Source organism: Amblyomma americanum, chromosome 2 (assembly GCF_052857255.1).
Source record: "Amblyomma americanum isolate KBUSLIRL-KWMA chromosome 2, ASM5285725v1, whole genome shotgun sequence".
Classification (NCBI taxonomy): domain Eukaryota; kingdom Metazoa; phylum Arthropoda; class Arachnida; order Ixodida; family Ixodidae; genus Amblyomma; species Amblyomma americanum.
Window position 1 is genome coordinate 203,585,921 of NC_135498.1, and position 22,917 is coordinate 203,608,837.

Here is a 22,917-nt window from a genome sequence, read left to right on the forward strand (position 1 = left end):
ACCATTGTGTCCATATCACAGAGGTGCGACTGTATATATGTTTTGTCCATTAGAGCCATGATCACATTTAATGGACCACCACAACTATGCAAAAGTTAAACAAAATGCTGCAATGGCCTCCCTGCCAAAGATTTAAAAACCATATTCTAGCTATAAGACAACTGAGCTGCTCAATCTATTTAATTGCAAGCAGTGCAGCACCAGCCTAACTGTAATCGAACTAGAGGCTAAAGAAACAATGGTGAGCCGCTGCTCATAAGGGAGCGTGATACAAAGTGCGTATTCGAAAGGTACAGCTGCACACGAAAGCTACCACTCTTGCATTATCCGTGACTTTTGATACATATGGCGACTACAGGAATTTTTGCATAGCGTCGAAGAAGCAAATGTTCTCTAGGGAATCACATTTTGAGCACCTATAACAGATTGGGAAGCAACAATCAGTACTCCCTATGGATCATTATTGCGTGTGTATAATGAAGACTTAAAAATACAAAACTGGTATGGTGTTGTTCAAATTGTATATCGCCATTATAAACAGCTTGTGAAGTAGCACTCCACAATGATTGGATGCCATCGAAGACTACAAAACAAAACACTCTTTTCCAACTAAAAATAAAAAATAGCGGCACCGTATCCAGACCTCATTACCACTTGTCCATAAAATGAAAAAAAAAACACAGTCGAAAAAGCAAATAATGGTGATCGCCTCTCCATAGCTTCGTGCAAGTCTAAAGAAACCACAACCTTCTCAACATTGGATTATTGGTTATTTGAAAAGAGTGGTAGTGAACACGCGTGAAAATGAGACAGTAGCAATGCAAATTCCAAAATCGCAGCGTGTCAGTACGCTGTATCTGGTTTTAGTCATGAAAGTACTCTATTTTCAGAACTGAGCATAGTTGCAGCAGTTACACTGGCTCCTTATTCCTACTATTGACTTTTTTTAATTGCTTAAGTAACTACGCCTGAATTTTAAAGAAAATCCCTTGGGGGTCAGCAGCTCCTTACTGTCACTGTTTGCATCCCGCCTCTTTGCAAGATAACGAAAAACCAGGGCTTTGTGCCAGGCCCATTCTAAAAAAATCACAAAACCCAAGCTTTGCTAAGGCTCGTGACTTCAATGCCTAAATTTGAGTAAATTCTGTGCCTAAAAGGTAGCCATCAGATGCTCAGATAAATAACGAGCTGCTATTTTCGTACAAAAATTTCAGTTCCTGCATATGTCCACCAATAATTTGCACAAATATACCTACAAGTGTTGCAGGGGGCATCTTACTTTGCGACTTAACTCTGAACTGTTTGGTACTGCTTGTGATTAAACTGATGCAACCTTGGAGTTCTTCATAGATTAGAACCTGCATAGAACAATGTCCAGTCAGGTTTGATACCAAACAAATCATTATGAATAAAATGTATGTCGTTCAAATTACTGACGCCAATAAAGATAGGTGAGCAAGGCAATGAAGTATGTTATGCTTTGAAATTAAAGCAGCTGTTATATTTTCACAAATAGTGACAGCACCTTTATACTGCACCCATCTAAGTTATGCCGCAACGAACCGCAGAGCATAAGGCAAGAACTTACAGCCGTTCCTTTCTCGCTTTCACTCGTGCTCCAGTTACAAAGAGATTGCGCCATTGACTGAAAGCAACAAATAATCAGATTGGAATTCTAAATGTGGCGGCCGAATCTATGACGGCAGAATACAAGTATACACTTCAGAAGCTTTGAGCACATTTATTTGCTGCGACGCGCACGATAAGCAAAATTATGTTTTTTGTGGGAAACCATGAAATTTTAGAAAAAGCAACCTGATTTTTTTATGTTAATAGCGATGCCGTATACCTCGTTCTGCGAACATGCATGAAATTAAGAGTTGCCAAAAATGCTGCACACATCCAAACTACAATTACACAAATGCTTCGGAGGGCACTAAAATAAAAATGCCGAAAACCTACAGCGGCTTGCAAAGTGTACTTCAGTGCAGACGCAAGCAGACTTGTACAGAGCGCTCGTGCGGTGCTTTGCGAAATGAAGGCGAACTTATAACGCAGGCAGTGGGATGGACTGTCAATGCAGGTGCTCAAGCGCTGGTGCATAGTCATATAAAACAACCCATACACTGGCAGCGCGTCGTTAAGAAAACTGCGCTAATGTTTTGCTCCATTCCGCAGCACAGTGCTTCAGCGCTCCACACAAACCTGCTCACGTCTTTATCGTACAACGATATTTAAGACGCAAAATCACTTACCATGACGGCGAGACGGATGTGAGACGGCAGAGATTCAAAAATATCCTTCCGGGCAGCAGTGTCGAGGTAGAAATTTCTCTCCCGCTGGCCAAGGGCGCGGCAAAGCCAGCGCTTGTCTCAATTCGCTCACAACGGCGCCATAGCGCCATTCGCAAACCAGAGCGAGGGGCAAGCTCAGCCGTCCTTTACGATATCCACTTCAGTGAAGCCGGTTAAGCATCCATCTTTCCCCGTCGCCCATCGTATACGTATACTTCGTCACGCCAAAAAGATAGAAATTCGCCTTTCTGTCTGAAAAACAAAAGCTATTTGTCATTTGAAACTTTAGGCGAGGGTAAAAATGAGAAACCTGATGACGAACCCAACGTTAGAGAGCACGATTTCGCGTTGAGGGATTAGCAACGAAGCTGTTATCACTGTGAAGCGGGCGGGCAGGGCTCTGCCACATTGTCAACACTATGTACGCAAGCAACACGAAGAGCACAACGTAAAATCCGAATCTCACATACGTCCTTGAGGCTCACGCAGACCCTCCGCGTACTGCGCACTGGTCACCGGTAAGAGCTGTACGTATTTGTAGCTTCTACACACGTGAAACTAAATCTGTTTAATTTTAGCGATTGGGCGCGCGCATCTCTCTTCCCAACGAGCAAAAGTCCACCGCCACCACAACTCGCCGGTCACTTTTTTTCTTCCACCTGATGCCCGCTTTGATACGGTTCCCTTAGACCAAGTCAGACCACATCCACTTTTTGACGGTAACTGGAACTTACCTGCGTGGACAAGTACACCCGTTGGCCAGAGGCAACACCAACCCTCGATACTTAAGAGAAAACGGACACCAACCAATATTTCTTTGCCCAAAACTTCGGTACCAACGAGGTCCCTTTTTGAGGGGTGACTAAAGCGTGCCAGCAGCAGCGGGATGCTTCATTCACTCTCCCTTTGTTAGCACGTGGCGCAGTCCACTAACGTACGGGGAGGGGAGCGTTCCTGGAGTCCTATTCATCGCCTATTCACAGGACTCCACGAACGCTCCCCTCCGCGTACGTTAGTGGACTGTGCAACGTGCTAACGAAGGGAGAGCGAAGGCAGCACCCCGCTGCTCCTGGCAGACTTTAGCCACCCCTGAAGAAGGGACAGAGTGATGCCGAAACGTTGGGCAAAGAAAATATTAGTTGGCGTCAGTTTTCCCTCAACTGTCTCAAGAGCCCAACCAGACGGACTTCCGTTGAAGATGTTTTCATTCAAATCCTTACACTCCCCGATATTGCTCTTTAGCGTTTTCCGATATTGCGTTCTGTGTGTCCATCCGCTATCATCAAAGACCGTTGCAGACAGTTCGAGTCGGCTCTCTTCGCATAACTTCTTCGCCTTCTCAGCACGACTCGCCTTGTGAAACGCTGCTACCGTCACCTCAAGACTGCACTCACCACCCACAGCACACCAACGAAGTGGGTTCAGTGCCAGTCTCACGCCTTATTAGGCATACGCTGCGCATTCGAAGCACAGATCTTTTCTTCAAAGGCTCCGCTTGTTTCTGGCACCTCACTTCTCTTTCTACTGACTTCTTCGACGTTTTAAGCTCACCTCCTAGCCCGAACAAGCATATACAGCTCCTTCGCGATGTCTTCCGCAACCATAGACCACTGCCACGCCCTGGGTCACTTCATCAAGTTTACATCTGCCTGGACCTCCCGACTGCTACCAACGTTTCTGTCCGGCAAAACTCCCACCGCAGCGCCCTGCAGCCGCATTACCCCGGGCCATTTCGTGTCCTGGACCGCTGTCCCGAGCCGTACACCGTTGATATCGATGGTTCCGCCGACACGGTATGTTTTGTAGCAGCTGAGGCCTGCCTACATTTTCAACGACGCCACTTCTCTTTCCAGTCCAGCTCGTGTCTCCACAGCCATCACGACATTTTGCCGGATTGATTGGAACCAGGACCTTATTTTAACTCATCGCCCCGTTTCATGGGGATGTATGGATGGAAAGAAGGCAGGAGCTTGCCTTAGAAACGGGGTGGTGGCTGCTTCCACCATGCTCGTTTTTTCTTTATTTTTGTTTTACCGTGTTGTGAGTTCTTAAAACTTGTCATTTTCTTTAAAAGACGTCTTTCTACACTCCTAACTTTATGTCACCTCTCTGTCTTTGAGCCACAAATCTTCCAATCGCTTTTTGCTAGCTTCCGCTGCAGATTTATTTACATGACCGTCGTTGTCTCTAAACCTTAGGGCCGCAGGAGGAGTGACTGTGCCTGCATCAATATCAGAATGGATACCATCACATTTAAGTATAAGGTGTTAAACTGGTTTCTACAAATTAACCTACACAACATATGTGTCATTATCTTCATTAAATATCATTTATTGCTGCGCGTTCTAAGAAACCCTGACCTAGCTTCAAAAAGTAGGGCATCATCTCTTTAGTTATCATAGAACGCTTCCTTCCTGATCTGCCTTTTCCAGTGCCGATATAGTTCTACACACTGCTTCTTTTCATTGAATTTTTCCAATTTTTAACATCCGCGTTTTTAATCTGTCGATTAATATTTTTCTCCACCCTCGTGTCCGGGATACCTACTGGTTTGTTTCCTAGTTCTTTTCCGCCAATGTGAGTCACGCTCTATCTGTATAGGTATTTAAATACCTTAACTGCCCACGTGTTATCGTCCAATTTCCTCAGGCATTATTCATATAGTATTTTACTTTGAGCTGCCCGTGCTTCGTAAGATTCTCAAGCCAAATCCTCCTGTACTGCGTCGTTTGTGGTTTTCCCGTGGGCATCTAGTGCTAATCTCGCAACAGCTCCTTGATTTACTTCTAATCTGGAGTGAACTCCCGGCCTTAAGCACTGAACCGCATTCCCGACAGTGAGCCCCGGCACCATTATTCCTTTCCATATACCTCTCAGTACTTCATATTTGTTGTACCTCATAATTTTCTATGCTTCATTATCCCGGCATCTCTTCGCCTTTTTGCCATAAAAGACTGATCGTGCTTCTCCGTGTATATCTGCCCTAAGTTTACCCATACCCCGAGATATTTGTATTCGTCCACTTGGGTTATTTCGTGGCCATGTATTGTAAGCACCTTATCAGTGATTTAGTTGAAAATCTTCGCACCTGGTTTAGTAGCCCTGAAACTGACACCTAGACTGTCTCATTCGTCTCCACAGCACTTAATCAGAGTATGCAAATCTTCGTGGCTATCTGCTAAAAGTAAAATATCGTCAGCATACATTAAACGCGGTAGTCGTTGCTTAGCGACTTTTGAAAATATTCTGCACGACAACTTAAAACCTAGATTGGTTCCTTGTAGCCTTGGTTCATATGCCACTTAACCTGTACAGTACGTGTTGAGTGGCATATGAACCAGGGAACTCACACGTGCATAATCTAGCCCGGACAAAACGCGACCACACAATAGAAAAAGGCAATAAAGCAGCGAGAAGAGGTAACCGATGCGCTGTGGGTGTGAAAAATGAGATTAATGCAAGGGGGACAGAATGCCGAAAAAAACTTCAGTCCATAATCAGCGCGCCATTCTTTCCGGCTTTCCGCAGCAGCGCCTCGCGGAAAGCCAGCGACACGCGACCACATGTTCCCTTTAACAATGGACCATAATGTACGAGCTGAAGGTGGTGCTGGCCTATGCGCCTACAACTAGTCATGATGACCAGACTGTTGAAATCTTCTACGAACACGTGGAATCTGCAATGAACAAAGTAAAAACACACTTCAATGCGAAAGTGGGCAAGAAGCAGGCTGGCGACCAGGCGGTAGGCGACTATCTGATAGGTTCTAGGAATAGCAGGGGAGAGCTATTACTAGGGTTTGAAGATAGAAATAATTAGCGCATCATGAATACCTTCTTCCGCAAACGAGAGAAGAGGAAGTGGACCTGAAAGAGTCCTAATGGTGAGACTAAAAATGTATTTGACTCCATACTAAGTGCTCACCCAGGTATCGAGCAGAACGTGGAGATCCTCGGAAAGGTGCGTTGTAGCGACAACAGAATGGTAAGGTCTCGAATTAGATTAGACTTAAAAAGCGTCTAGCTGGGCAAGTTGGTAACGGTACATTTTTGGTTACAGGTGCGGAAACACACACAACACAAGGCAGAAGGACAGGACGGGGGTGCTCCGTCCCGTCTTCCTGCCTTGTGTTGTGTCTGTTTTCGTGCCTGTAACCTGGATGTAGCTTAGACTTGACGAGAAAACGGAAGCTAGTGAAAAGGGAGTCCATTAACGAGCTAGCGGTAAGAGGGAAAATAGAGGAATTAAGGATATCACTGCGGAACAGATATTCAGCTTTAAATGAGGAAGACGATCCTAATGTTGATACAATGAACGATAATCTGACAGCTATCATTACGGAGTACGCAGTAGAAGTAGGCGGTAGGATGGCTCGACAGGATACTGGCAAGCTATCTCAGGAGACGAAAGATCTGATCAGGAAACGTCAAAACATGACGGCGTCTAACCCTACAGACAGAATAGATTTATCAGAGCTATCGAAGTTAATAAATAAGCGCAAGGTAGCCGACATAAGAAAGTTTAATATGGAGAGAATCGAGCATGCTCTAAAGAACGGAGGTAGCCTAAAAGCGGTAAAGAAGAAATTAGGCTTAGGTAAAAACCAGATGTATGCGTTAACAAACAATGAGGGCAATGTGATTGGCAATAAGGATAAGATAGTTAAATGAGCCGAAGAGTTCTACACAAATCTATACAGTAGCCAGTGTAATCATAACGTTATTGATACAGTAGCGCACAGCAATCCGTCATCCCGCCCGTAACGAAAGAAGAAATAAACAAAGCCTTAGGAACAATGCAAAGGGAAAAAGCAGCTGGTGAGGATCAGGTAACAGCAGATCTGTTCACAGACGGAGGGGAGATTCTGCTAGAAAAACTAGCCATCTTGTATACGCAATGCCTTCTGACCTCGACCGTAACAGAAGCTTGGAATAACGCAAATATTATATTAATTCATAAGAAAGAAGACGCCAAGGACTTGAAAAATTACCTACCGATCAGCTTACTGTTCGTTGCCATCAAGGTATTCACTAAGGTAATCGCTAATAGACTCAGGGCAACCTTAGACTTTAATCAACCAAATGATCAGGCAGGCTTTCATAAAGGATATTCCACAATAGATCATATTCACACTATTAATCAGATTATAGAGAAATGAACAGAATATAACAACCCCTGTATATAGCCTTCAATGATTACCAGAAAGCATTCAACTCAGTGAAAACCTTAGCAGTCATACAGACATTGCGGAATGAGGGTGTAGAAGAGGCTTATGTCGAAATACTGGAAGATATATATGGGAACTGTACAACTACCATAGTCCTCCCAAAATCAGCAATGAGATTCCAATAAGGAAAGGCGTCAGGCAAGGAGACACGATCTAGCCAATGCTGTTCACCGCATGTGTACAGGAGGTATTCCGAGGCCCGATTTGGGAAGTTTGGGATAAGAGTTAATGAAGAATTCCTAAATAATCGGCAATTCGCTGATGACTTTGCCTTGCTGGGTCACTCAGGAGATGAACTGCATATCAAACTGCAAAACAGCAGAAGCAAATTTGTCCATTTAAGCAAAACTATATCTTTAAGGTCCTGTCATTTAGAAGCAGCAACAACGTTCAAAACATTAGGTGTTATATTTAATGAAAACAAGGCTTGGGACACCCACATGTTACAGATATCTACACAATTATCTCAAATTCTTGATCTTCTCTACCGTAATCGTCACGCACTCCCAAAATCCGCGATGTTCTTAATTTATCACTCTCTTTTTAATTTTCGCCTTAATTAATGTGGCTTTGTCTGGGGCGCTACAACTCAAATACCTTCAAAAGATGCACGTACTGCAAAAAAGTTTTCTTCGCCTTCTTGAAAACGTGCCGCAGTCTTATCACACCGCCGAACTTTTCGCGAACCATAAAATAAATCCTATACCGAACATGTTTCCTTATCGTCTGTGTCAAGCTTGCAAACAAGAATTATCTATCACACACGCTTCCTTCAAACGCTATCAGAATAAGACAATCACACTCCGACGTATGAAACAACAAGCAGGAACCAATGAAAAATAAAAACTTATCGAACTAGCTACGGTCTACATACGCTACAAAAAAGGCTGCCACGAATATTGAATGAACGTCTAGAACAGAACATAAATTTGCGGGATATCTCGCAGAAACGTTTAGTGGAACTATTCCTCTCTCACACATAACTTTTCTTGCTTTCTTTCATTTTTTTTTGTTCTTGAACAAATGTTTTGCGATAGTGCTATTGGTTTCGCATCTTTACCCACCTCTCCCTAATATCAAGTGGCCATGGTTGGCTGTGCTAGTGTTTTGTTGGTGTTTTTTTATTTCTTTTGATCATGTAGTTTTTCAGTTTGAAGTGCTATTTCATGAGAGTTTAAGTTAACTTTTCTTCCACTGTATTAAGTTGCCATTTCCACTTTCATTACTGCCGCCAAAATTTAGGGGGTCCAGGGATCTGTCAAGCTGTCAATGGGTAGCTTTTACTCTGGGCTCCCTGTAATCATGTACCGTATGATGGTCGCATAAAGTATTATTATTATTATTATCATGATTAATGAGTTAGACAGACAGAGCAGTACGGTGGGTCTAAAAATTAACATGCAGAAAACCAACGCAATGTTAAATCGGCTAGTAAGGGAACAGCAGTTCACAATTGCTAACGAGGTGCTGGAAGTGGTAAAGGAATACGTCTACTTAGGGCAGGTAGTAACAGCTGATCCGGATCATGAGAAGGAAATAACTAGAAGGATAAGAATGGGGTGGAGCGCATATAGCCGGTTCTCTATGATCATGAATAGCAGTTTCCCAATATCCCTCCAGAGAAAAGTGTACAACAGCTGTATATTACCGGTGCTCACCTACAGGGCAGAAACGTGGAGGTTAACGAAAAGGGTTTAGCTTAAGTTGAGGACAGCACAGTGAGCCATGGGAAGAAAAATGTTAGGTGTAATGTTAACAGACCGGAAGCGGGCAGAGTGGGTGAGGGAACAAACGCGTGTTAATGACATCCTAGTCGAAATCAAGAGGTAGAAATGGGCTTGGGCAGGGCATGTACTGCGAAGGCAAGATAATCGCTGGTCCGTAAGGGTAACAGAGTGGATTCCAAGAGAAGGGAAGCGTAGCAGGGTGCGGCAGAAGGTGAGGTGGGCGGATGAGATTAGGAAGTATGCAGGCATGTGGTGGGCGCAGCTGGCAAAGGACAAGGTTAAACGGAGAGACATGGGAGTGGCCTTTGCCCTGCAGTGGGTGTAGACGGGCTGCTGACGATGATGATAATATGTGCATCCATCTAGATCCTCGATGTGGCCATTCATGTCACCAAGCACAATAATATGGGCAACGTCTCCAAAATGCTTCGTATCGTCGCTGAGACACTTAACTAGATCCTTGTTTTCTTGCCTTCATTTGTTCTCTGTCCCTAAACAAACTACACCGAGCCATGTCCTTTTAACGGCAATTGTTCCTCGGTAGGGTCTCGGTTCTGGCAGTCTTTATGCCGTAGGTAGCATAAGAGGGCACTTGCACTGTTTCCGCCCTCGCCGTTAGATGATGTTCCACGTCACACACGCGGTAATACAGGACGTGCTACGTCCGCCGCTATGACGAGGTTGGCACAGATGAACACTCTCAAGGTTCGCTTACGCGCAATAAACAAAAATACCCACGAGAGCAGCAGATTGGATAGCCTTCGCCGTAGCTCACCGAACGCGATATTCGGAGGTTGTCGGTTCGGTTTCCACCGGCGGCATGGTTATTTTTTCTGCTTGTTTCTAGGTATTTTTCTTTCAGTGACAGATTAATCGAAGTAATATTCTCCCACTGATAAGCACTACAAACGACAAGCTACGACAAGAAACAAACAAAATAAAAGATTAGCACCGCTGTCGAAGCTTGGCCAAAGAGGTGCCACTGCGCAAATGATATAGGCAGCGACATATACAAACCGTGGCACCGATGGCGTAGATGTAGAGCGTCCGCTTCGTGTGAAAGAGGCCCGGGGTTCAAATCCTGGTGCCGCGCAATTCTCCACCGGGTTAATAAAATGGCCAGGCTTAGCTTGGTTAAGCCAAGAATGCGTTGCATATCTCGATGGAGTTCCGTGCTGCTCCGTTGACTCGATAGGCTATTGACCCGATCGCCATTGAAACTGCCCGTGTAGCAGCGCTCGATCGCCTTTGAGTCGATAGACTATCGGTTCGAGCGCCCTCGAAATGCCCGTGTGACAGGGGTATAAGACTGTCCCGGCGAAGGAGCGCAGCTCTTTTATACAATGCCGTGACGTCAATCATAGCGCAGCGCCCCTAGCGGGAGGAGCGGGAGTCAGGTGGTGGCTACGGCCACGCGCGACCGCGCCAGTTGGGGCCCAGCTTTTCCTCCGTGACGTCACGCGCCGGAGCAGCGCCCCTAGCGGGAGGAGCGGGAGTCAGGTGGTGGCTGCGGCCGCGCGCGACAGCGCGAGTTGGGGCCCAGCTTTTCCTCCGGCTGTCGTGACGTCACGTCACGTGGTTTGGTGGCTGCCCTGCCGCGCCCAACGGCTGAACTGAGTGATTGCAATATGCAACGCATAAAAAAAAACGCGTGTCGATGGAATTGCATAACGAGGCCTGGGGTGCGGCCTGATCTCTGTGATCAGAACCGACAACGCACTCCCTTACCAGAACAAGACTTCGCCACCCTGGTGTAGTACTTCTATGAACAAACCATTTAACCCTCGGCCCTCAGCACCCAGCGGCTGCGGACCAACTGACCACGGCGGCGGTCAGACCTGGAACGTAGGGGAGGGTGCTAAGAATTTCTGGCTCCGGACAGGCCGCCATTAGAATCTGAACATCGCGACGTTTACCGCTAGAACATGATCTAGTCAGGCAGCCTAGCAGTACTGTTCGAGGAACTAGCGGGAATGAAATGGTATGTGATAGGGCTTAGCAAAGTTAGGCGGACAGGTGAGGTGTATACAGCACTAATGGACGGACACATACTGAGCTATCGCGGATTAGAGGATAGACGAGAACTAGGTGTGGGATTCCTCATTAATCAAGATATAGCTGACAACGTTGAGGAGCTCTATAGTATTAACGAGAGGGTAGCAGCTATTGTAACTAGGCTGAATAGGAGGTGCCAGCTGAAAGTAGTGCAGGCCTACGCGCCTACATCCTGCCATGATGACCAGACCGTTAAAAATTTCTATGAGGACGTAGAATAGGTAATGAAGAAAAATCTGAGTACATTGTACTGATGGGCGACTTCAATGCGAAGGTGGGCAAGAAGCAGGCTGACGACCACGCGGTTGGTGACTATGGGATAGGTTTTAGAAATAGCAGGGGAGAGTTATTAGTCGAATTCGCAGACAGAAATAATTTGCGGATCATGAATACCTTCTTCCGAAAACGAGAAAACAGGAAGTGGACCTAGAAGAGCCCCAATGCTGAGACTAAAAATGAAATCGACTTCATACTATGCATTCAACCTGCCATCGTTCAGGGTTTAACAAAGCACTAAGGGACTTACTTTCTGAAGTAAAGAAATGGCCTAAATAACATGACTTTCAATATGTGTGGCACGGGAATGCTACGATTTTTGTTCGGCGCAGGGATGGGGAGCGTGCGCGGCGCATCCAAGCAATGAGCGAACTGGATAGGATTGGGACCAGCAGTCCTCATTAGCTCACTTGGTTGTTTTTCGTTGTTTTCCTCAAACTTTGTCATGGATAGACACACTATGTATCTCCAAATGATTGTGATAACTTTGTTCGCGGCGACTGTCCGTCTTACTTTAATGCATTTCACGCTAATATGCAAACTGCTCGGAATAAAAACACTTCGCTAGAGACTCTGTTAAATCAGATGAAGACCAAGTTCAGTGTACTGATGTTGAGTGAAACATGGTATCACGATGATAATGATGAACTTAGTATGCCTGGATATCAGACATGTAATCTTAGTCGAAGTTACGGCAGAGGATGTGGTGGTGCTAAGCTGATAAAGTAAGATGTAAAATATGAATTGCTCCCAGCTTTCACGAAATCAACAACAGATTTCGAGGTATTATGTTTACGTTGAAACAAATTGGTGCTTGTAGTGCTGTACAGACCCCCTGAATGAAAATTATTAATCTTCTTTAATTTTGTTGAGTCTCTTTTCTCACACATTAATCAGTGCTGTCTTGGGATTATTTGCGGAGGCGATTTTAATGTAAATGTGGTTAGTACAACCTCAGGTCCAGATAAAGAATTTAAAGGGAAGCTGAAACGGTTTTCAAATCACATGAAACGCTTTGGTTGGGAAGAAAGGACGTTGAAAATCATGTGTGTAAATTTTTCCTCATTCTATCCGCAAACAGAGCTGCAATCGCTTGTTAAAAACCCACCGCCGGCACGCCCTCATCGCTTCCGGAAGCTTCGGGTGGGGGGATGGCAGAGAGGGAGAACTGGCGGAAGTGACGCCATTCACGGAGTGTTGGCCGGGCGTCCGGCTACGCTTGATTAGCTGCGGCCCACGCTTTACCGAACTACAGACCAACGTAATCTTCTGCCAGTGCTGTTTACTTTCTCTCGTTCGGGCGTTCCGTGTAATGCTCGAAGCCTGTATATTAACCAGTTTTGGCATCGTACTTCGTTCGAACAGCGCTGAGAACACAGCGTGGTAGAATTCGTCGGTTGTTCTCACCCAGCCTCTTCCACGCAAACCAGACAATCTGGGGGTACGCAGCATGCCGAAACTGCCTGCACAATATATGTGCATCAATATTTCTCTTTTTGTTATATTACTTTCTTACCTGTTTGTAAACTCTTCGCCTTTTCCATCTGGTTCACATCCATGCTGTGCTAAGGCCACTTCCAGCAGTGTCTTTAAGGCACACAGTTTTGAGCTCGTTGCGCACTGTTTGCCTTTTGGCTTTTTTTCTGATTGCTTGCGCCTCATGGCAGCACAAGCAATTCTCTTAGTCCTTCATCAGCGCGCAGCACAAGCAGCTACACCTAAATGAACAAAAAAACTATTATATAAGCATAGTATACTAGAGCAAAGCAAAACATTAGCAAACATTAGCATTCATGAGCGCTTGGTCATCGCTGACGATTGACAATGACGCCAGAATTCACGCAAATTTGTCCTTGAGTCAGAACGGCAAAGTTGACGAGCCGCGGTACGCATATATCTGCCAGAAGCAATTCTGCCGGTTATCTCGATACGCAACAGCAGCCACTATATCTCGCAGCACACTAGTTTTGATGAGTGGCACTGCGAGCTCCGAAACGCAGCAATAATTATTGTTCAGACGTGTGTTCAGCATGCAAAAAAAAAAGAAAATAACGTACGGGGGTAAGTGCAGAAGTTTTATGGTTGAACAGTAGCCCGAACATGCGACAGAAGTAAAGCGCACACGGGAGCTTCCTACCGATCGCCCCGTCTCTTCGCGCTGCAGTACAGCAGTGTACCCACTCCAACTCATGCAGTTTGGCATTCTTTTGTAGTTCTAAAAGGCCTTCGGGAGTAATTAGGCAAGTAACTATAAATAAATGAACAAAGAAGTACTTTACTTTGCGCGACTCGTGTAAGCTTGCCGGTGATCTGAATTACATCATGTTTACAGGCGTTACAAGAAGTTGGTGGCCAGGCTTTTATGCAGCAGCGGTACAAAAAAAAACGTTTCGACGCACTTTACTTGTTCGGCAAGTGCGTGGTTCGGCAAGTGTCACGCACTTGCCGAACCTTGAGTCAGGGAACATGGGGTGGCGGCGATAGTGGAGAGACGGGTGTGGGGATGGGCGCCGACGTAGGAGCGGGCGGAGGGAAAACCGAAACAGCTCGGGTAGGGAATGTGGACAGGGGCGGTGAGTCGAGTGACGCCGCAGCTTCCGAGTCCGGAAAAGGATCGCAGAGAGTCGGCGTTAGCTCCAAGCCAAAATATGCCGTCAAGCCCTTCGTGAAATCGGCGTATATGTCGGGACCGGGAGGCGGCAACCGCAGCTGTGCAAGGAGACCGGGTGGTAGTTCGCGGCTGGCGTGCTGATAGCGCAGCAGCTGGCTGGACACGTTGTGGACATGAAAGTGCCATTCCAACAGCGCCAGCCACAAAACGGGGTCCCTAGCATAAAACGCGGGCAGGCAGGGCAGCCGAGGAAGGAAGGGGCGTTGATACGGCTGAAGGGAGGTGCGTACATGGCGATGAAAAACTGCCGAAAGCCTGGTGCGAACAGGGGGCGTGCAGTGGCAAAGCCAAGTGGAGGGACAGGCCGGGCAGGAGCGGAGAGCCGGAGGGAGCGGCGTTGCGTGCGTCGGGGCTGTCGTCCGGTGTCACCAGAATGTGGTGGGTGAACCACATTTATTTGACGTCCCGGTAGCCGCGGCTGGTGAGTCGGCGGAGCGGGCTGTTGACGTTGCTGGCTGGTTGCTGCCGGCGTTCTGATGGACGCGAGCGAGAGCTTCTTCCCGACGCTGGCGATGCCAGCGCCGCTACAAAAGCATTCGACTCTGTGGGAACCTCAGCAGTCATGCAGGCATTGCATAATCAGGGGGCAGAAGAGCCTTACGTCAAAATACTGGAAGATATATAACAATTCCACAGCTACTATAGTCCTCCATAATTCAGCAATAAAATTCCAATAAGGAAGGGCGTCAGACAAGGAGACACAATCTCGCCAGTGCTATTCACCGTCTGTTTACAGGGGATATTCCGAGTCATGAATTGGGGACAGTCGGGAATAAGAGTAAATGGAGAATACCTAAATAATCTGCTATTCAGTGATGACATTGCCTTGCTGAGTCACTCAGCAGGTGAACTGCAAATCATGGTCAATGAGTTAGGCAGAGCAGAAGGCTGGGTCTAAAAATTAACATGCAGAAAACCAAGGTAATATTAAACTGTCTAGCAAGCAGAACACCAGTTCACAACTGGAAGCGAGAGCGTGGAAGCTGTAATGTCTACTTAGAGCAGGTAGTGACAGCTGATCCGGATCATGAGAGGGAAATATTTAGGACAAGAATTGGGTTGAGCGCGTATGGCGGGTTCTCTCAGATCACGAGTAGCAGTTTACCAGTTTCCCTGAAGATAAAAGTGTACAACAGCTTTATCTTACCGGTAGTCACTTATGAGGCGGAAACGTCGAGGCTAATGAAAGGAGTTCTGCTTTAGTTAGGAACAACGCAGCGAGCAATGGAAAGAAAATTGCTAGGTGTAACGTTAAGAGACCGGAAGCGGGAAGAGTGGGTGAGGAAAAAAAGGCGGGTTAATGACATCCTTGTTAAAATCAAGAGGAAGAAATGGGCTTGGGCATGGCATGTAATGCGAAGGCAAGATAACCGCTGGTCCTTAAGGGTAACACAGTGGATTCCAAGAGAAAGTAAGCGTAGCAGGGGGCGGCAGACGGTTAGGTGGGCGGATGAGATTAAGAATTTTACAAAGGGTGAATGCAGCTGGCAAAGTACAAGGTTAGTTGGAGAGACATGGGAGAGGCCTTTGCCCTGCAGTGTGTGTAGTGAGGCTGATGATGATGATGATGATGATGATATACAAACCTGGGCAGCACTGGATAAACTGGGGCGTAACGACGGCAACACAACAAGGAAATGGAGAACACATCTCTCTCTGCCTGTCTGTCCTTTTTTTTACTTGTGTTGTCGTCGTTGCGCCGGATGTTTTTCAGCCATGCACCAAGTCACCCCACAGCCTGTCATTCTAGAATGCATGTTCAAGTTGTCGACCACCCGGTGGGCAGGTGAGCAGCCTGCCGAAAAATCGGCTTCAGACAGATAGAGGCAGACAAACACAAAACGTCTAAATGGAAGGAATGGCCGCTGTAAGTGCTGGCACACTAAAAGTGTTACCGTCGCATATGCTTGCTGATGCATCCTCGATCAGAACTCGGTATAATATTTTTATTAGCGCAGCAAAAACTTAAAGAATTGTGTGTCGCAATTTTCCCCCGGTTAGCACTTGGTCTATTCTGGGTAGCACGCCAAAGTGGCACCAAAGGCGAAGTAAAAAACTTGAAACAAACTCGAATGCTCAGACACATTAAACTATTTTTCATCCTACAAATCTCTTTCTTTTTCACCGCTACATTTCTCGGACATTTGCATACGAGTTCTGCTTTCAGTTCTTGCAAATATTTTCACCGAAAATCGCTGACTGATGAGAACTTGATGACAAAAATTTCTCAATACTGGTTATATCTATGATAGTTCGAAAGCACTGGTTTATGGCTTTACTTGCTTTGGAAACAACCCGGGCCAGTTTTGGAGGTCACGATCGTGTTGGGCATGGTCATTAAGGCTGCACATTGGTTTTGGTCGAGATCGGCCAATGTAACATTTCGGGTGTAGCTGGGGCAAATTTTGGAGGTTGCCAAGTCTGAATGTCACAATCGCGTTACGCGCGATAAAATTCTGGAGCGGCCGGACAAAACTTCTAGGTGTCTGTGTTTTATATTTTTTTACTACATGTCGGCACAAAAAAAAAAAAACATCGGCCAAGATTCTTAGACGGTATTGGTGAGCGTATGGGTGCTCTCGGACTGATGAAATTCGGGATGATGAACGCAAACGGCATGCTGGGACATTGGCTGCGCCAATTAAAAAACGTTTAGGTCTCTTTTTGTCTGGCACCTCTGCCGATGGCCTGATAGGGAGAGATAACTCCGTCTTCAGTCTGCTCTACGCCTGGTCCCGGTGCAGTTGCATAGCTGTGAACACCAATAAGTCTAAAGCCATATTTTTTCCGCCCAGTAAACCTCTTAACTAGCCTAAACCGATGGTTTCCACTTAGTTGCGATTATGTAGAAATAGCGGACACTTGAATTTAATTTGTAGTTGTCTTTGATGGCTGCGTGAACCGGAGTGATCTTGCAACGCATCTAAAATAAAACTAGCACCTGCGCTTGGCCTCCTTTCCTTGTTGATCTTATTTTACTGTTCGTTTAAAATTAGGTATCAGTTCTTCTTGTCTGAATTAGAGAGGAGGCTTTTTAACTGTTGCTGAGTTTTATCGAAACTAAAACTCGGAGAGTGTTACTTCAAGATTGCGCTGTAATGCGGACGTTATATAACACATAAAGACTAATCATTAAACGATTTTAATTAAAAAAGTATAACAATTAATGTACCTTTTATTTTTAATTTTATAGGGCAATCTATAATGCGAAACTGAACGCCGTCAACATCGCCCTGCTTTTACATTTTCCTATTGAGCAGTGTGGTTCGAAATGGAGAACATCAGCGCTTGTCTTGTCTATATATGTCCCGCGGATGTTGCGCTGTTCCCACACAATGGACGTCAAAATATTCAATTCAAACTCTTTGAGTTGCCTTTCCCACAGTACATATTCATAAACCGGTGTCTCTTTTTTTTTGTTTTCCATTGCATGTACACGCCGTGTCTGTATTCGACCATGAAGAAGAAAACTTGATTTCCGGGCGGTGCAACGCGCATCGAAAGCATTTTATAAATAAGAAATGCGGGAAATTCAACGAAACCAGCTTTAAAATCCTGATTTTATATGTTCGATATTTCATCTACGCTGCCGATTTAGGATATTCGAAACCAGGGCTTATCTCGTTACTGTAGGCAGCCTTCAATTTCACAATAAAACCTTGTCCGTTGAGATTAAAAATAATGAAGTTGATTACCTCACTTTATTTATTATTGTTTCCTTAATACGCTGTACCAAGTACATAATATCTGCCTTGCTGTAAAATCTACATGCACAGACCGCGCCGATGTATCTCGCACAGATTTGAAACAAAAATCTGTAATTGTTGAAGATCACCCCATATATCATTCTTCGTCATCTGGTTTGTGGCAAAACATCTATAGAAAATGGAAGCAATCGGTTCATGTTGGAAAAGAAAGCTGTCAGGCCCATCGCCGGAGTTACACTGCCACTGGGCTGACTTTAATCTGCAGCATAAAAGTATGCCAACGAATGACTGGAAATCTGTTGCGTTCCTGATACCTCATGCTTTGAAGAAGTGAAACACCTGGCGAATGACCTCTGCTGCCCTCCCTGAAATGCTTTGAGATTACAATTTGTGATTAGAGTGGATTAGTTGCTGTAGATGTGTATATACAAAGAGGTCTTAGATGTGCCTTTCCTTTGCCACCATGCTGTGCGAAGTTTGTTTAATTTGGTTTTACAAGGTTTTGTTACTCTTTGCTTGCGCGCGAGCTGCTTTTGCTTCCCGAGTGTGTTTTTTTTTTGTGCGTTGTATAAAAACACGTCATTCCTCAAGCTAACACACTAGCTTTCCATGTCTGGTCAGTTCCTGCTTCTCAGTGTTTTGAAAAAATTCAGTCCAGGTAAATGTCTTCATTTTAATTACACTCGTAAAGGCAACCTGGTAAAGAATGAAGAATTTGGTTTGATTTGGTGTAAGAGGGTTTAACGTTCCAAAGTGACTCAGGCTATAAGGGACGCCGTAGTGAAAGGCTCCGGGAATTTCGACCACCTGGGGTTCTTTAACGTGCACTAACATCGCACAGTACACGGGCCTCTAGAATTTCGCCTCCATCGAAATTCGACCGCCGCGGCCAGGATCGAACCCGCGTCTTTCGGACCAGCAGCCGAGCGTCATAACCACTCAGCCACCGTGGCGGCCAGAATGAAGAATTTTTGGATGCCTTACAGGAATGTTTCAGTTGAAGTTTACTGAAAAAACAGAATGGGAACCACAGAACTATTCAGTCTGAATGAAAACCAATCGGTGACATCTCTCTCTTTTAGTGAAAGCCAAATTGTCTTCAATATCTCAGAAATAGAGCTACAATGTAATATCTATCCTTACTGTATAAAAAGAGGACTGCTACACCCTCATGAAAAGAAAGAACAGGATATGGTTTGCTTTTTTGTTGTTTTGTCGTCTCAGCATCACAAGAAACTAGTGCTCTCCGCTCTTTATGGTGACGTCATGGTGCCCCAAGCGCCAGCTGGTTTATCTTAATATTATGACAGCGCTCTTAATACTAAAGGGTGGACAATCTTGTCTGAGCCAATTTTTTTTTAATTTGTTTTGAAGGCTGGATGTCGCTACCTTGTCTGTTGGCTTCCGCCTTCTTGTTATCGCTGGTGTTGCTCACGATTCTTATAAAAACGATATGCTGGCGGTTTAATTCTCCACACTCAAAGATCTGAGTTTAGATAAAGTAGCGGAAAAAATTAGTCAGAAACACTCTGTGTGCAGTAAATCTTTGCGAAGACTTACACGCCAAAGGAACGCATTCATTTATCTTGCATTTCCACCGTCATAATCTTGTATCGGTGTGTGTGTGTGTTTGAGGCTGGAGGGGAAGGGAATTGAAGGCGCGATGATTGCGCACTAATGGGCATCCTTCTCGAGATATTTGCGGGAGCCGGAGCGCCATGAAAAACATAGAGGCTGTGGCGTTTAGTGTACAAGCGCTCCCGTAAGCGTTATTCAAGAGGAAGCATAAAAAACTTTGGTTAAAGAAAGCGGACAACGGTAAACATCAAATTTGCACCTGCACTGTTTTCAGGAGCAACTGTGGCGAACGGCCACGGCTCCAATAGCCTCTCATATTCTCCGAGGCGTTCCTTTGGTAAAGGCGCGGATAGGCGAAGGATTCAGCACCTCATTTATACCCTGCATGAAATCCCTGAATATGCTTTCCTCTGCAGGTACGGGACAAGGCATAATCTTCAACTGCAGCGTCATCGGACTCGGCGACCAGTTCGATTCATGGCGCGGACTTGCCCTGGGTGTCGTCATGACGGGTGCGCCAGCGGCGTCGTTCATTTTTCCTTCGCTATTCCACTATACGCTGGGAGAGTACGGGCTACGTGGCACGCTCTTGCTGACTGGAGCCTTCATGATAAACATCCCACTAGTCGGGATTCTGCTTTGCCAACGCGAGCCGCCGAAACACGGACAGACATGCAGCCAAGAAGCCGCCTGGAGTGCTTCCAAACCAACATTACATGCACTCTCAAAACCAAGAAAAAAAGAAGAAGAAAACTTCACCAGCTCATCATCAACGTCTAAAATGGTAACGGTTGAAGCGCATGAGAAAAATATTCATGGTCGTTCTCCTATTTCGAGCAAACGAACACTTTCGTCCTGCCCCTTAGATGCTACGTTAACTGAAAATTCCTTAATTTTAAAAAGCATGCCCAGAAGCGCATCTATAGCACGTGTGCCGCCGAATATGTGCCAAATTGCTGAAAATGCAACTGCATCCATCATACATACAAGGGCAAAAACGTTGTGCACTATGGCACCAGGTGAATTGCAAGAATTATTAAAACTCTCAATTCCAGTACTTCTTGAGAGCAAAGACATAAAAAACGTGCTTGGCGAATTCAAGAAGGAGCCACATTCTATATCTGTATCTCAAAGATGCTCGTCCAGATGGTCAGCACTGGCGAAAAGCGCTCGCGCAGTGATCTCTACGCCACGGTTTTACGTCATCGCTTACGGCTTCTGGGCGTACTGCTTCTTCCTAGACACCTACCTGACTGTCATTGTTGACTATTCCAAGGACAGCGGAGTCACCGAAGCTGACGCGGTACACGTGCTCAGCTTCTTTTCTGTAACAGACGCCCTGTGTCGGCTTCTCATACCATGCCTAACCGACTGGAAGTTAATCTCGACGTCTCTGCTGCTGGCTTTGTCCTGCCTTCTGGCATCGCTTCTCGCTGCTGGTTTGCCATTTCTCACTGAAAAAGTCGGCTTCTGGACAGTCGCTCTCACGTTAGGCCTACCCTGCGGCTACATTAACGTGGGAATCGCGGAAAGCCTGTCGTCCGTAGCAGGGGAAGAAAACCTGCCTATGGCTCTTGGGTTCATGTCTGCCGCCGCAGCTGTGGGATCCTTCACAACGCCTTGTTTAATAGGTGAATAACGTGTCCATAATATTTATCACTTCATGCGCAAAAGACATACTATTTAGGTGCACAGGTTTATCTCTCTTTAGAAGAGAGTAGATAAGTAACGTAGAAAGCGCGAACCTTGAAAATAACCCAATTTTTTTTTTTCGGACAGAGCTACCACGCTGTGCAGGGAAGAAAAACTAACGAAAAGTTTTGAGTACTAGTACTACGACTGCCAGCGAGTCGATGCGAGCCGGTACAAACTGACCCTGTGGTGCGTCATATACGAAACACGGGGAGCTAGCCATAAAATCAGCACATGCTGCAATTAGGCCCTGGTTCAACGTAGCCTTTAAAAGTGCGTGCACGACGTCTGAGCGAAATCAGCTAAACATAGTACAGTCGCGAGTAAAAAATATTAGCACAATTCACTGGCGACCAGAATTTGTATATCTCACCACGCGGCGCTGCGGTTTGCAGACTTGCCCATCGGGCCGTTTCCATATTTGCAGCATGGGGGAGGGGGGGACGGGGGACGGCTGGAAGTAAGCTTAATCAAGCGTGCCATCGCCCGAGCGTCGAAGTGCCGACCCTACGTGACTGTGCATGCGGCATTTATTTTGGCTCGGTTATCATGAGCAAAGATGGCTTCTTTCTATTACTGTCTTTTTATGTCTGTGATGGTTTGTCAAAAGGAACTCGCGGGAACAATAGTTGATAGTGCTGCTTTTAGCCAGTATTATACAAGCTCGGAAAAGAGATATAGTTTATTTTCCCGATGCAGCTAATTCATTCGTCACTTTGTTGGGAAATTGTAGTAACAATATTAACAGGAGCACTATGCCATCAATTCAGAAAAAGAAGTAAGGAGGATAGCCAGCTCGCTGTCGTGATGCGAGAGCAAACACGTCGTTGCACTAATGACATGCATAGTCCCCACCGACTCTCACAACGCTTTGAAGGTGCTCAAGCAGAGTCAAACAGGCTCAGAGTGGCTGTTCGGGCGAGTTGGTTTGCCGTGACGGAACAGATAGCGCTACGACGCCAGGACGAACAAAGAAAGAGACAACACGAGCGCTAAATTTCAACTGAACAAGCTGCTTGCAAGGTCAGGAAGAGCCTAGGGCCTGCTCCATTCCTCTTGAACCGCCGCCAAAAGCATATCTGGCGATGAGTCGTGCAGCTGCGGTTTAGCAAGTCGCTTTTTCATTGACCACGATATATTTTTAATTATATTCAAATATTCTCTCTTGGGAGACCATGACGGCTCCTAGATGCAGAGCTGTTCAAGCAGTTACCAAGCGCAGTGCGGCTAAGGCTGCTCGCAAAAATAACTGCCAAACAAGCAAAACAAAACAGCTATTCTATTTTCACCAGTTGCCTGCGGGAGCAAGGCTGCATGCGCTAAAAAAAAAAAGAGCGAGGGCGAAACAGAAAAATAAACTTTGCTGGGCTGTGACAGTCCGCTGAACCCCAGTAACACTGTAGAATGGGACCGGCCCGGCACTCTCGTTATCAGCCTCTTTATCACCCGCAGCCCCACGCGTTTTCATTCCGGCGCACCGGTGTTCCGTCATATGTGCTAATCTTTTTTACTCGCGACTGTACTATCGCGGACCGAAGTGCCCAGGACGTGGCTCCGACGGCCGGAGCAAGTCAGACTGCATCGCTGCGCCATCTAGGGATGTTTTGCCTGGTTCGAGATAAAACTTGCGCCCTAGCTTGGGTTCAAGCCTGTACTTGCTGGCTCGTTCGCGCTAGTTGCTTTTCGCCCA

The 22,917-nt window shown here is 45.9% G+C and overlaps 1 protein-coding gene across 7 annotated transcripts in view; it reads left to right on the forward strand.

The window, feature by feature from the left end:
* LOC144119412 (monocarboxylate transporter 9-like) overlaps positions 1 to 22,917 on the forward strand; it is a 248,671-nt gene that overhangs the window by 220,448 nt on the left and 5,306 nt on the right. For 4 of the 7 annotated variants that reach the window (XM_077652031.1, XM_077652032.1, XM_077652033.1 and 1 more), the window contains one exon: positions 19,952 to 21,166. The exons of 1 other annotated variant lie outside the window; for it this stretch is intronic. In XM_077652031.1, coding sequence (XP_077508157.1) covers positions 19,952 to 21,166 — 1,215 coding nt within the window. The remainder of the gene's footprint in view (positions 1 to 19,951; positions 21,167 to 22,917) is intronic. 2 more of the 7 variants (XM_077652036.1, XM_077652037.1) reach the window with 2 other exon arrangements.